This window comes from Petaurus breviceps, unplaced genomic scaffold (assembly GCF_028583685.1).
Source record: "Petaurus breviceps papuanus isolate PSGF00001 unplaced genomic scaffold, PetGlider_PUasm1.0 185, whole genome shotgun sequence".
NCBI classification, from domain to species: Eukaryota; Metazoa; Chordata; class Mammalia; order Diprotodontia; family Petauridae; genus Petaurus; species Petaurus breviceps.
Window position 1 is genome coordinate 31333376 of NW_027185797.1, and position 14928 is coordinate 31348303.

The 14928-nt window shown below is 44.3% G+C and overlaps 1 protein-coding gene across 1 annotated transcript in view; it reads left to right on the forward strand.

Annotated features, from left to right (window-relative positions):
- IGF2BP3 (insulin like growth factor 2 mRNA binding protein 3) overlaps positions 1-14928 on the forward strand; it is a 96858-nt gene that overhangs the window by 56408 nt on the left and 25522 nt on the right. The window contains exons 4-7 of the mRNA XM_069088199.1: positions 3135-3186; positions 3288-3351; positions 9997-10284; positions 14555-14689. Coding sequence (XP_068944300.1) covers positions 3135-3186; positions 3288-3351; positions 9997-10284; positions 14555-14689 — 539 coding nt within the window. The remainder of the gene's footprint in view (positions 1-3134; positions 3187-3287; positions 3352-9996; positions 10285-14554; positions 14690-14928) is intronic.

Here is a 14928-nt window from a genome sequence, read left to right on the forward strand (position 1 = left end):
TGTGAGTGTGGGTAGAGTAAGGAAGTGAAGTGGGATTGTTCAAGAAAGCAGTAAATAATTTATTGACCAGGGGTGTGAGCAGAGAGCAGTCTTGGGCATGGAGAGGGCAGAGGCCCAGATTCCTGTGGTATAGATAATAAGCAGATTAGTGAAAGATCCCTGGTCTCCAGGATTCAGAAGGTCTGGCTTCTCAGTCCCATGTCTGCCCTTCATCTGCTAGATAACCTTGTACAAATCACATCTTTGCCTCAGTTTCTTCAGCTGTAGGAGAAGGTTGGGCTACATGACCTTCAAAATCCATTCCAAATCTTAAGATTCTGTGATCCTAATTTACTTTTCTCTGTAGAAATTATTCACTCCCCCCTCCCCCTTTAATCGAAAAAGAGTGGCTCTTGGTCAAGAGGATAAGTAATGCTAATGGTCTGAGTTGCCTAGGGTGACACCAACATGAAATCTGGCATTGTTTCATATGGCCAATCCTCTCCAGATGAATCCCAAACCTTCACAGAAGACCCCTTCTGTACTCCATCTCCTGGCTTCAAAGGAGTTGTCCAATTTCCTGTGCCTATTTCATTTAAGGATTGTAACTCTTAATTGTTGTTGAAGGATTACAAGTCTTTCATCTACCGGGCAGTTGGGGAAATGACGGCATTCATTATCCCTTGGTTTATAAAATGTGCAATGAATATAAATAAAATGGAGAGCCCCTGAATGGATACCCCCCTCCTTCACAGTGTATTTCTTCCACTTAAGAGTTTTACAACTTGGATTCAATTTTTAAAAAACTTGGTCAATTTGGAGAGACAGGTTTGGTAAAATTAATGTGATGCATGGAAGTTTTTAGAGGGAGAATTGGGAAAGACCTTAACTTCTGTTAGTGACTTTGGCAGGGTTCTGGGCAACAATTGTAGCCGATTTCAGAAGGAATTATTTAAACTGTTAAGTCCCTCACTACAGGAGAAGACTATACTTACTGGAAGCATTTAAGATTCCATGTTTCCCCTGTGCATTTTTTTTCTTTTGCCTTTTGGAGGGCAATTGGGGTTAAGTAACTTGCCCAAGGTTACACAGCTTGTTTTGTGTGTGTGTGTGGGTGTGGGTGTAAGTGTCTGAGGCCGGAACCAAACTGGGGTCCTCCTGACTCTGGGCCGGTGCTTTACTGCTTTACTCACTGCGCCACCTGGCCGCCCCCTGTGCATTTTTTTCTTTAACAAAATAAAGAACTCTAAAACGAATTAATTTAAGTGGAATAGGCCCTGTTGGTTGTTAAAAAAAAAAAAAAACAACCAACAAAATAAAGGAGTGGACAAAAACCTGATGAATAATCAGGCTCCTTCCCATCAAAGTTGGTGATTCCAAATGTTCACATTTCCTGCTGTCCTAATAAAGGGCAGTGAAGAGTGACCTTTGTTTTCGGCAGGAAAGAGCACAACAAGCTTAAAGCATGAATAAATGTGTTATTGCATTGGTTATGTTTTCACCATTTAGATTGTCTTTGTTTTTCCTAACCAAACTAGCACCTTCCATGTAAGTACTCCACAAAAGAACTGCCTCGCTCCACCCCCAGCTCGGGGGTGTGCTGTGGTTTGGAGGGAGATTCCTTCTCTCTGTTTTGAGTTGAGCCACAACTAGGGGTTGCCCGTCTGCCATGGTTGTTCTGCCTCTGGGCTCTGTCCAGGAGCAGTATCACTGTGTGGTCAGGCTAGGAAGACAGGGAGAGTTAGGTAAACAATACCAGACTCAGTAAGTTGCTGTTCTAGACTTTTTTTGTCCAAGTCCGAAGCAAACTGTCATTTAATACTTTTAATAGCAGTTGTGATCTCGGATAAAACATGAAAGTGTAACGAACCCTGCAGTCACTTTGCCTTTGGTGCTCTCAGCTCCCCAGCCCCCAAGGAAATTCATTATGTGGAAATCGACAAAAAGTGATTTTTTTCCATAAATTGATGATAACTTTTTTAAAGGTCAGCTTTACTTTGAAAAACTTAGGCTACTGAACTCACATTGGTTACCAACAGCCTTAAAAAGGACTGTTAAATAAGTGAACGATTAGGAGAGAACCACAGAAGAGAAATCTCCTTAGTAATAACAACTGTGGAGAAAGTATTTAACTATTTAGCTTCTGTCTTGAAAAAAAAATTACTGATTTCAAAATACCTCAATTGTAACAACACATCAGTAATATTACGAATGAGAGCTAATGGATTTTTATACCAAAAGGGTTGTTTTTCTTTCTCCTTCTCCATTGTAGGGAAGGAGAAAAAAAAGTTTATGAAATTTAAAAAATTAATTTGAAGAAAGGATGCTAGTAAGAGGATGGAGGAAACAGAAGGGGCCTTGCTTTTTCATTGGGGTCTCCTCCAGATTCTGAATTCAGAACCTTTGTTCAGGTCAGATATTCAAATATATAGGCAGAAGGTGAGAGCCTTGGAGCTGTGTGTTTTTGTGAAATTTTGAGGATCACAGTCTTAGAGACACCCCAGAAGGCAATCACATCATGTGTGAATGCAAAGAGAACAGCCTTAGGGAGGATTTTTCACCTGTTCTTTTCTCTAGCACCCATCTTAGATCTAAACTCCAGGTCCTCTGGGATCTCTGTTTCTTCTCTCAGTTAAAACTTCCCTAGAATTTAGTCTCTGGGATTTTATCCACCCTAGGGTCCAGAAAGGAAGTTTGTTGTTTGTTGCAGTTTGAAGCAGAATTTCATTTTGTTTTTTTTAATGAAAAGATAACATTCAAATTAGCTGACTCAAGCTCCTCTGATTGATGTAACTGTTTGCCAGGAGGAAATGTCCGCATGTGAGCTCGTGAAAATGTGGCCTCCCTTCTCCCTCACCCCTAGAAACAAGGCAGCTGGGCTTCCATAAAGCTGCCACACTGTGATTGCTCCTAGATTGGCCAGCATGAAATGGGTTTGAAGCCAGGGATCCAGGGATGGGCAAGACAGAGAGAAATATGTATTCTCTCATGGTGTCCTTCCTGTAATTCTTTAGATCAGAGACTCAAATTAATCTTTTGGCTTTTGGCCAGCAGACTTTGCATTGCAATTTGAAACATATTCCTATCTTTGCTCACAACTCAAAGAAGTGCCCAATGGTTGACCACTTTGTATTGTTTTCTTCTCTTCCATGTAGGTGCTGGATAGCGTCTTGGCTCAATATGGGTCGGTGGAGAATTGTGAGCAAGGTATGTGTCTCTTGAACTCATTTGATCTCAAATTGGTCAAAGAAAGGAAGCAGAAGGAAAACGTAATTTGATTGTTCTTGTGTATTTTTCTCATTCTCCAGTAAACACTGATACTGAGACTGCTGTGGTCAACGTAACCTACAGCTGCAAGGAGCAGGCACGACTGTAAGTATTCTGTACCATGTCATTTCACACCTGGTTTCCTGATTTCAATAAAATCATTTTGCTCTAGTTACACCATTAATGTTAGGGGCTGGGGGTGGGGATGGAGGGAGGGAAATGGACGCCAAGACTAATGATGCTAAATGACATGGGGGCTGCCCTCTGCCAATGTCCTTGGCTTTCTCCTGAAAGCTCCTGGGTGGGAACATCAGTTCACATTGATCACATTGTCTTCATATTCTTAACTGTGAAAAATGTGAATAGATAATTCTTTGAAATTTCTGGGGTGCTGGACCACAGACTTACACCATGGGCTCAAATATAGCCAGCCAAGCTTAGGAGGAGCTCTTCTGTCTCTCTCATTGGTGCCAACAAGACAGTACTGTTGTATAGATTTTATGTGGATATTGTCTATATGTGTATGTGTGTATGTGTACATATTTTACAAAATGTGTAATTTATTCTTTGTTAAATATTATCAGAGCTTTTGACTTTAATAATATGTGCCAATGGTCTGGCATTTTATTAAGTTTTTCTTAATTTAAGAAATGGTTGCCTGTATTCTTGGCAGTTGGATTTGTTCCGTGAATTGAAATGTATCTACCCCCAAATTCCAAGATAAAGCTCCTTTTCTTCTCTTCCCTCATTCCCCCCACCCCATCTCAGTCAAATACATAAATGATAGTAATACAGATTTAGGAACCCGTTGAATGGTCAGAACCATGGACAGCTGGATTTGTTATTGTTGATGTGAGACCTTCTGTACAAAGAGGTGGTTGTGCTCAGTAACCTCTGATGTTCTTCCAGCACTAAATCTATGATTCTATGATCAAATAATACTGTTGCCTAATAGGTTTGTTGGGTTGACTGGAATCAGTGTAATTATAGCCAGGAAAACAGCCACTTGAAGTGGTCCAGTTGGCACAAAACACAAATCGGTAGCTGGTGGTTGTGTTATAAGTGACAACTGCCTTGAGAGCTTGAGCTAGAGTTCAATACTTGACCTACAATCTCCTGACCTTCCAGGAATGCTGGGATTCCAGCAACCTACAGACCCAAACTCATCTAGATTATGAAAGTCTTACTAATATTTACAAAGTCACAGGTCACTAGAAACGCAGGCACCATAATACTATATAGAAAGACAAGGAGGCTGGCAAAACAATGTTGGCCAACCTTCCAACCCAAAGGAAGCACACACAACAAATTAGAAAACTACCAAAGAAAGAGGAAATGAGGCTAGATGGACATCATTGTCCCTCTTCAGCAGAGACCAGAGTGGGAAGGCTAAATCTGGAGACCAAATGCAAATGTTGACTACCTTTGTTGAACTTCAGTTTTCTCACTGATTAAAAAAAACAGACATGGTTTGATACACCTCACATCTCTTTGAACTCTAAATCTGATTCTCAAAATAGAGTAAATGGGTCTTGCCTCCTCCACTTCGGGTATCCCCAATGAAAAATCTCTGTGGTAAATAGGAAGGGGAAACATGTTACAGAGCCAGGAAGAAGGTAGACTCTGAATGTCTTTTTGACTTGAGCCAATATCAGCAAGAACAGGCCACTACAAAATGTCCTTTGCTCCCTTTAGAATCCAGGTCAAGTATTTCCTCTTACAGGAGTGAGGCCCTTTCTCCCAGATTACTTGGTATGGTTTGTATTTACTCCTGGGTACACATTGTTTCACCCTAGAGATTGTAAGCTTCTTTGAGGGTGGGGACTCTTTCTTGCTACATGTCCAATGCTTTGTGTAGTGCGGGCATATAGATGCTTTAAAAATGTTTGTTGATTGTTTGGCAGAATCAGCATGCCACAGTGGAAAGTGAATCAGGAGACCGTGTTATAAGAAGGAAAGAGTTGAGTATTTTCTATACTTGAGAACTGATGACCTGTATTTTAGGGTCTAGAGGCTATTTTCTGACATTACCTTAGAAATGCCTCCTGGTGACCAGAAAAGGTCTTCAATAAAGGGGACTGGGGAGCCACCCCCACAACATTTGCTTTCATGTTGCTATATAGCAGGATTTGAAGACCAGTAACCAATCACCCCAATACCCAGGAGGAAAGGCAACATCTCATATCTCTCAGTGGAGGACAAATAATGCCCCCTAGTTTCCCTCTGTGGTGGTGACAGGCCAGCCAGGCAGGGAGGAGCTGATTGATGGGATTCCATTTCAGGAAGGTCTCTGCTTAATATTCCCATCAATGACTCAGTGTATATGGATAATGTTGAAATACAAGATCATCTTTTAGAATTTCTAGAAATGATTCTGATAAAGTCAGATGAAATCCAGTCGGGACCAGTTTAAGGGGATTCCTGAGAGCTGAAAGAAGAAAACAAAAAACACTCAGAGCCCAAGCAAGGGCTGAGGAGGGAGGTTTAAGTAGGGGACAGAGCAAGGGAATAGCAACTTCCAAACCTGCATCTGACCTCCAGTGCTCAAATGAGACATTGTCATCAAATTCTCTGCCTGTTTTTCCCTAATGTGGAAACAGATGACATGTCAAATTATATAAATGGCCGGACAATGGCGGCATCTTGAAGAGAATGTTATCGTTGTCCTTCCTAACCTGCGTTTGGGTCCAGCTCACATGTTGTGTTGGATTGGTTGCTAAGAACATATGACATGGAAGGATGTAGAACTGTCCTTCTACCTGACTCCATTAAAAGAGTACATATGATGTGGGCAAAGTGATTTGTAAGCCTTCAAGCATCATCTAGATGTGAGCTGGGGTCATCCTGTAATGTCACTTTTCACTCTCTCTGTTCTGTGGGACCTAAATTAAGTCATTTCATCTGGTGCCCATTTTCCTTCCTGAAGAGGCTTAACTAGATGAGTTCAAAGACCTCTTTCTGCTCTGAAAGGTGCCATTAAAAAAAAAAACTCCACCTTTTATCAGAACATCAGAAAAAAAGAGCAAAATGGATATCTTTCCTTCTTCTGACTTGTGCGGTAAAAGCGTCGAAGAGCTTGGAATGAGAGCATTGCAAATGGGCTGATCTCCTGAGTGGATAACCATTCTTGCCTCATGGTTGGTTGGCTGGAAAACCTACCTCACAGGGCTGTTGTGAGGGTCAGATGATGAAAGCAAACGTGAAGCATTATTTCAGTGTCAGTTATGGTGAACAATGGAAGACCTACCCAAAATGTCATATTATTTCATATGTGTGTCAATGTCCTCACTAACTTGATGTGCTTGGAAAAGTCACATGATTTTCCTCAAGAGCTGACTACTAACATTCCTTGGGCATAGCAGCAAATCTTGCTAAGTAACTCAACCAAACATCAAGCTTGCTAAGCTTGAGTTTCAGCTACCTTTCTTCACATTCAGAAATTCAGCCTTAGTCGACTTCAGTGTGCTGCAAAGTTAGCTTGTCGGCTAAAGCTGGCCACATGCATGCCCTTCTTTAGGCCACCATGGAATTATGGAGGAATTGCCCTGTCTCCCATTGGTCTGCTTTGGGTAGAGAAATAATTTATCAATTGCTAATGCTTGCTTCCTCCGATCTTTCCCCTGTTTTAGACACTGCTTCTAACCTAGTTGCATTATGGACATTTTTAGGGGGACATTCAGGGAGGGAGAGGGAGGGAGAGGAACAATGTCCTGTCCCTGCAGTTTATTGTTCCTGGTACCGGAACAGTTTGTTTTTTTGGGTTTTTTTGCACTGGATCCTTGTGCTTTCAGAACTGAGGTCATATATAATTTTGCAATGTGAGTTGATTTTTCTTTTCCTCAAAAAAAGAAAAAAATCTTTTTGAAGCAGGCATACAATAAGGTTTGAAAATTATCCATAAAATTTCACAAGTTGACTGAATTTTCTTGATGTTCCAATGCCTTGCTCAGCCCCATCACTTGATGCGAGCTAGGTGATGTGTGAATAACTGTTTGCTCACCGAGCTCAGAAGGAGATATTGTAGAGATGATGCTGGTTTGGGCTCAGGTTGGAACAGATGGCTGCTTTGTCCCTTTTCAGCTTTGGGATCCTGTGATTTTGTGATAAATATGCTTTCTCCTTCATCTAACCTGACAGAAGGGCCTCATTTTACCTACGAAGGTTGATCTGAGCCATATTTATCTTTATGTGTGTGTATGTGTGTTTGCATGTTTATACACGCACACACACACGCACACATATATATAATTTTGGAAATACTCATCATGCTTGGAATCGACTCGCCCTCAGAGGACTACAGGCTGGTGAAGCAAATAGCACCCAACTTCCAAGTTGGGGTAGTAGGACAGGGTGTTGGTAGAACCTCCCTGACCTTTCCTCTCTTTGATAGAGCCCTAACTATGGCCGCCATCAGTCAGATGCCTCCTTTAGGGAAACCTTCATGTACCATTTCTTCTCTAGTCTCTCTTTCAAAGAGGATTTAATGTTATTTTGAGGGCTGATGGTTGCCTTGTCCAAAATGCCGTCCCCTTTCCCTTCTGACTCACTTGTATGGCATTTAATGATGATGTTCGTTTCTGAGCTCCTGTGTTCATTCAGAGGTGCCCCCCCCCCCCACAACTTAACTGAGGTGTGGCATTTTCCACAAAAGCATTTGGTTGAGTTGAAGCGGGGACCAGTTGCTCCCTAAGGAGAAATGGAAGACAGTCACATACATGGCCGATGAAGGCAGAAGGAGGAGGCAATCTCAGGGCCCTCCTCTTCTGGACGTGCATGTCATCTTTGCTTGCTTTCTGAGACCTGGCTTTCTGAGATGCATGTTTCTGATGCCTGCCCAACAAGGGCTAACAAATGCTGGTGACCCTTCCTAGATGCCCCCTCCCCACTTTAACTTTTTATTCTAAGGGAAATATTTAGCAGTCTAGGATTAGTAAGTCCAGCACCACGCTCAGCCACATCCTGCTTTGCTCCTGAAGAATGTAACTGTGGAGTTACAGAATGCCACCATCGCCTTGATGACCTTCTTACCTCTGCTCTACTTTGCCCCGTTGGGCCTTATGGTATAATTCCAAGGCCCAGCTCGGCAGAGTGAATCAGCGGGAAGACCTGAACCCCCCCTGGAGTTCCTCGGAACGTCATTGGGAAGACATCGGCGTCTCCATTTAGGGTTGGATTGCATTTCTTTGTTGGCAGTTTTTGTTGTGTTGGTCTAGTTCTAGAAAAAGAGGCAGCCTGATGTGAATAGAGAGCTGGCTTGGGAGACACAAAGCTCTGTGTTCAAACCCTGCCTTTGACAGAGCCTGGCTGCGTGTCTTGGAGAAAGACACTTTATCTCCTAGCGCTCCAGGCAATATCGTCAGGCTTGAATGTGCAGAGCAGGTGGTAACTTGTATTGGCAGAGGGTGTTTCCTCACCTGAGATTTCTCTATACCAGGAAAATCACAGGACTGATCCCTATCCTTGTCTCTTTGTTCTAATGGTGTAACAGAGGAAAATCAACTGTGGGGGATATATCTGCATGGGGATTGCATGAAATATTGCTTGGATTCACTGTTGGGGCAATGTTGATTGGGGTTTCATGTTTGCTTTTTGTGAGTGTGTATGTCATGTGGTATGAGGACTATTTCAAGTGCTTCATTCTTACCTGCCTTTTGTCCCCACCTGCCATTCTTGGAAATAATAGACAGATGTTTTCTTGGATTCCTCTCAGATGTGTGAGTTATATCAAACAGGTGAAGTTTAGAAGAGAAGCCAGGATAGATAAGGGTGAACAGCAGAACACCTAATGACTCCTCTGAACACTAACATTTCCCACTCATTTCTGACTTAATTTCTTGGCTCCTCCTCAATTGCTGTTGACTCAGATTGGTATTGAATTAGAAAGGTTGCCTACAGGTTAGACTCAGTTATTTTGCTTGAATGCACTTCACTGTTAGCATGTAAAGACATTTTCTCATGGTGTCCCAAGCATGTTTATTAAGGACATATTTGGCCTTGGCCTTGTACGTTAAATTCTCACCCTTGTGGATTGGCTTTTGGTCCCAGAGCCGTAACAAGGGTTGGACAACCTGGGCCCTCAAATTGAGAAGCTACAAAAATGTAACGTGTACTTCATTAGCAAAGAAACAAAAGATCTCAGTTGAAATCAAATGTACCCCCAAGACAGTAATCCCCCTTAATGAACATATTTTTACATCATAGACTACAAAATTAATTTGATAATATCACTGTCCTGCTTATCCTCAGTGCCAAAATCTGCTGCTGGGCTCTCTCAGCCTAGGCCAGTAAAGGAAAGGAAGCTAGCAAGGCTTCCATTACAGGGTCCAGGAATACATTGTGTCTGATCCCAAGATCACTCCAGAGTGGGTTATCAACAGGGTGGTCAGTTGTCCAGTTTTTGCGATTGATGACATGTTTTTACTAAAGATCAGAGGGTTTGTCAACTGCTTTGGTAGAGGAAGAGCCCCCCACCCCCAGCCATACCCGCTTGGAATTACAGTTCTCTAGTACTGTTGATAGGAGCACTTGTAATAAAGCATGTCTGTGCGTTTCTCCCCCCCACCCCATTTTGCCCTATTTAAATGAATGACAAGAACAAAACCTCAAGTTTGGAGCTTCTCCCTATGTCTCTTCTGTAGCATTTTGCAACCTAAAGCCTTAGTGTTTTGGTCCTCAACCATTAAATTATGGTTTGTTTTTTCTCTTTTCTTTTCTCTCCCACCCTGCCATGTCCATTTGTTGGTATACCAGTGCAATTGAGAAGCTGAATGGCTTTCAGCTAGAGGGGTACACCCTGAAAGTTGCCTATATTCCGGATGAGATGGCTGACGAGCCTGCGTCAAGCTCTCCAGTTGTGCCGACCCGCCGCGGTTACGGTCACAGGGGACCGCAGAGACAGGGATCCCCAGGAGGAGCTTCAGGGCAGAACCACCACAATGATATTCCTCTTCGTATGCTGGTCCCGACTCAGTTTGTGGGAGCAATTATTGGGAAAGAAGGTGCCACCATCCGCAACATCACCAAGCAGACGCAGTCTAAGTGAGTGGCCTGTGTGGCAGGGACATTGCAGGAACTTTCATATATGTTGCATCAGACCACACCAGTATGGTACGGGGTGGGGGTGGAAGGTGTACCCCCCAGCACTTTCTGTCTCTGTCTGAGGAGGGTCTCTCATTCGTGTCTCTGGCTTGGCTTTGCGGAGTCCTAAGGCTGCAGTCTTGATCTCAAAGGGGATTGCAGAGTTGTCCTTCCCCTTGGAACTGAAATGAATATGAAAAACTTACCTTGCCAACAAGCTTCCTTTTTTATCTCTTGGGCCCAGTCTACTGGTAAAGCAGCTACAAAAGCTTCCTGAAGTCTACAGGGCACCCTCCATGGCATTTTTTTTACCTCCCTTCCCTCGCGGTTTCCAGGGTTGCCCTGGCCTGTGCCTTTTCTATCTTGTAGCACCTTCCAAGGGCCAATCTGCTGTCTGCATCTCAGCTTCATTTGTGGCCTCCAGCAGACCTTAAAAATGCCTTTTTCAGGCTGGCCAGGCCTTTGTGGGTAACCTGGACATGGCCCAGCAGCTCATATTTATCCAAAAGAGGGAACCAAGAAGAGTAACTTTGCCCTTTGTCTCCACATTGCTACTTATATGTTGGGAGCTGCTGGACTGCTAGAAATGTAAAATATTTAGGAATTCTGAAGCCATGGGATTAAAGAGAAGGAACTGAAATGTGTTAAAAGTAGGAAAATAGAATTATAGATGATGTATTTCAGCTCCCCTTTACATATCTTAAATCACTTTATCAGTCCTATATGACATGGTTTCACACAAAGATATTATTTGATATGTATAAGAGATGTAAAGTCCTGGGGAAGAGAGGGGATGGGGAAATGATTTTAGAAACAACCTGTGCCCCACCCCCAGCATATTTTTGAGGGGAGCCTACCTAGGACTTGCTTAATGACTGAAAAGTCAGGATGGGGGAAGCCTTGTGCTGACCAGCCAGAGGCACTAAACCCAAAGGTGCTGGGGTGGTAGGAAATAACATTAGCCATGAAAACATTCAAGTTCATGAAATCTTGTGTTTTCTATTGAAAACTAAAAGTGAGCAGATTTTTCAGCGAGCTCAACGGGCTCATCACAGGCGTCTTGCTACAAAAAGAAAACTTAGAGCACCATCCCTCTCCCTTCCCTGCCAGCTCCCATATTCGTTGCTGACTGGATGCATCCAGCTGCCTTCTAGCCAATAAACAGTAGTGAAAAAGTAGCTGTCCTTGGTAGTGGAACAGGCTTCCCTCTTCCACAGCATTCTTGTAGCAGGATGATGATCTTAAAATAGTTTCCACTGGTCCTCTTCATCACAGTGAGGTGCTGGGCATGGAATAATGAATGCCCTGTTTTATGGACTTAAGTTAGGCTGTGCTGGCCAATGTGAACCTGCCATCCCTGTTCGGAGAAGAAGGGGGCAGATTTCTTCGGAGAGAAGCTATTGCCAAATGGGGGGGGGGGGGGGGTGAGAAAGTAGTTGGTGGGAGGGGGTGGTAGAAGGAGGACCCCCTCTTTAAATGTTTTTTTGCAGAAGGTGAGAATACTTTGCCTGTGTGCAGACTCACATAGCAGTGGAACCAGCTGCTGGTCAGAATCTAATAGAAAGCAGGCGTGGTCTGGGAGGGACAGGAGCCTGTGACCCAAGAGCTTAGCTAAGCCCTGATGCTTCTCCTGGGGTCCCACGAGCCTCTTGATCCATTTGTTATCTCTTCCTCTCCCCACTCCCCACCCCCATCCAGCTTTATCTTTCAGAGTGTGCTGCATCTCTTAACTCACCACAGTCACTTTCTAGCTGGTTTCCCCTTCACCATGTGCCAAATTGGGGTGTTTCTTGTAAGGTCACCCATTAATTTAGCTGATGTAGCTGTGGACTCTGGTCCACCATGTTTTTGATTCTGCAGTATAAGTTTGTTGGCAGTATATGCCATGGGGGGCAGAGAGCTGGGTGATAGAACCCAAGAGGAGGTAGTGGGCTTGTTCCATCGGATGCTCTGCTGATCTTTGCCAATGGATTTAATTACCTTTGGCTATAGAAACTAATCATTATTTGATGGGCACGATTTCTGAAGTGGTCTCAGAGGGCTGCCCTACTCAGCAAAGCACCATTCCCTCCTCCCTCAAGTGATCTGATGTTTAATTGCTAATGGAATAAGATAGGTGGGGATCGATGGGAAGAGACTGTTGGCATCTCTTTCGAGATAAGGGGCATTTGGAAAAATGTGGCTTTGGAGAATAATGGAAGCCTTGAAAATTGAGACCCTACTGGGCCCTGCCAGGGCTTTTTCCTTCCCAATGGCTAGCCCTGTTGTAGATTCTCTTGATTGTCTGTGTAGCCCCAGTTGACCACCCTGTTCAATGAGAGAAAACCAGTGACAGAACTGTGGTTTGCATTTGTTGCTGTGCTGTTGCTGAGATGACGCTGGCGGCTTCTGGGTTTTTGGCAGGGAGGCAGGGTGCAGGTGTGGACTGCCTCTGAGGCATCATTCCATTATCCCCAAGAGAATACGGCCTGTACTACTCCTAGGAGCCAAACTGGCCTTGGAAGAGCCTGCCCAACTGTTGCCAGCCTGAGAGAAGGGCAGATGAGGGCAGCTGGCTTCCCCCAGTTGATATAATGCATTAGGGGATAAAATGAAGCCTGTGGCTGGCTTGTCAGTTTCCCAGCTTTAGTTCCAATTGTGCCTGCACCAGCCCTAGTATTTTGAGGAGGAAAAGAGTCTGTTTGCAAACCTAGCCACATCCCCTGGGGCTGTCCCACTGTATGATGTGGGTGCCTGATATGCTGGCATTGTCGCCTCATCAAAGAGACCTGTGAGGAGGAGCTTGAAGAGCAGTGTGGGAGCCCAGGCATGGCTGAGCCCTCCACCACCCCCTTTGCTCAAGGGAGGTCTGAGTGGGGAAAAGGAGGTGATGTAGTACAACAGGAGGACTGGATTTGGAGTCTGGTGTCTCATCTCCACTTGCTTATCTCTCTAGGCCTCAGTTTCCTCATCTGTAAAAGGTGGCAGTTAGAGCAGAGCTCTGAGGTCTTTTCCAGCTCTAGATCTGTAATCTGATGCTTATAGAAATCGGAGCTGGAGTGCGACCCCGATGGCAATATACATTTCACAACCCCAAAGAGAATTTCGCGGACAGTGCCTTTGTCCTTCAGCCACTCCCCAACTCTTCCAAAACTCCCTTGCCATGCCCCTTTGAGGGCAGGGGCACCCTCCTTTATGCCACCCCCCCCCCAGGCTTTTCAGGGACTGCTTGGATGGTAGCTGCTGCCTGTGCCTAACGCCCTAGAGAGCTGTTGTCTGTGGTGGTGGTGGTGGGAAGGACTCTCTCAGAGATATGGTCAAGGTAAAGACATGGGTGTGGCATGATGGGTGGGGAAACATCGGAAAGCCAAGGTGGGGAGGGGAGGGGCTTGTGATACTTAGAAGAAGTTTGTAAGCTCTTGTCTTGTACCCAAGGACAATATTTGTGCCTTTACTCCTGAGTGTTACTCCTGAGTAGTGGTCCTTTCTGCTACAGAGACCATAAATCCCTTAACACTTCTGCGTGTGTGCGTGCGTGCTTGGCATTGGATAATTCTGATGATAACCTGAGAAATGTTCACACTAAATGCATGGTCAACTCTTGATCATCTGCCCTAAAAAGGGGAGAGCAGGGGCATAATCATCGTGGGACAGTGAAAAGAACACTGTATTTGGAGACAGAGGGCTTGGGTTCAGATCCTGGTTCTGCACCTTCCTACCTGTATGACCTTAAGCAAGTCAACTTCACTGCTCGGGTCTCAGTTTCTTCATCTCCAAGAATGCAGGAGTTGGACTAGAAGGCCTCAGAGGTTCCTTCTAGCTATAAATCCATGATCCTTTAATGCACAATTCCTTCCTGTCTGCCTTTGCTTGACTCTGTAAGACTTCTGGGTAGCAGACTACTTTTCCACTGGCATTTTGCTGAAATGATGATGTCAATAAATTGACAATCCTGGAGCCCCCACCATCCACAAGGGCAGCACTGAAAGATGGCCCAGAAACATTTTAGATTGTCAATGGAAATTCTGCTGGGATTCAGATTCACATGAAGAGGTCACCAGAAATGGAGAGATCCCTGTGGGGATAATCAAGAGTTGACACTTTGGGGGGTGGAGCGTCTTGTCCCACTCTTTGCCCCCACTTGATTTGGCTCAGAAATTGGGGGGGGGTTGTGAGGCTAGACCAACCCCAGAAGATGGGCTCTTTGGAGGCTAACCTTCTCCCCACTTCTTTTTCCCATTCCCATTGAAAGAATTGATATTCATCGCAAGGAAAATGCAGGTGCGGCTGAGAAGCCGATTACTATCCATGCTTCGCCTGAAGGCTGTTCAACTGCGTGCAAGATTATCATGGAGATCATGCAGAAGGAAGCCCAGGATACGAAATTGTGAGTAAAGGGCATTGCCTGGGGAGAAGAGTTCCTAGTTTAGTGTTTATTGTTCAGCAGTGCTTTCTTTTGGGTCTGTTTAAACAGAACTTTTTTGGAGTGCTAAGGAGGGAAGGGTGTCATGTCCACATGTGCCACCAGCAGGCTTAGCTTTGGGAGACAAAAGTGTTTCTGGCACTTCTGTTACCTTGGTTGGGAAACAGGCCCACTGATCTGAAAAGAGTGCCTTCTGGTTAATG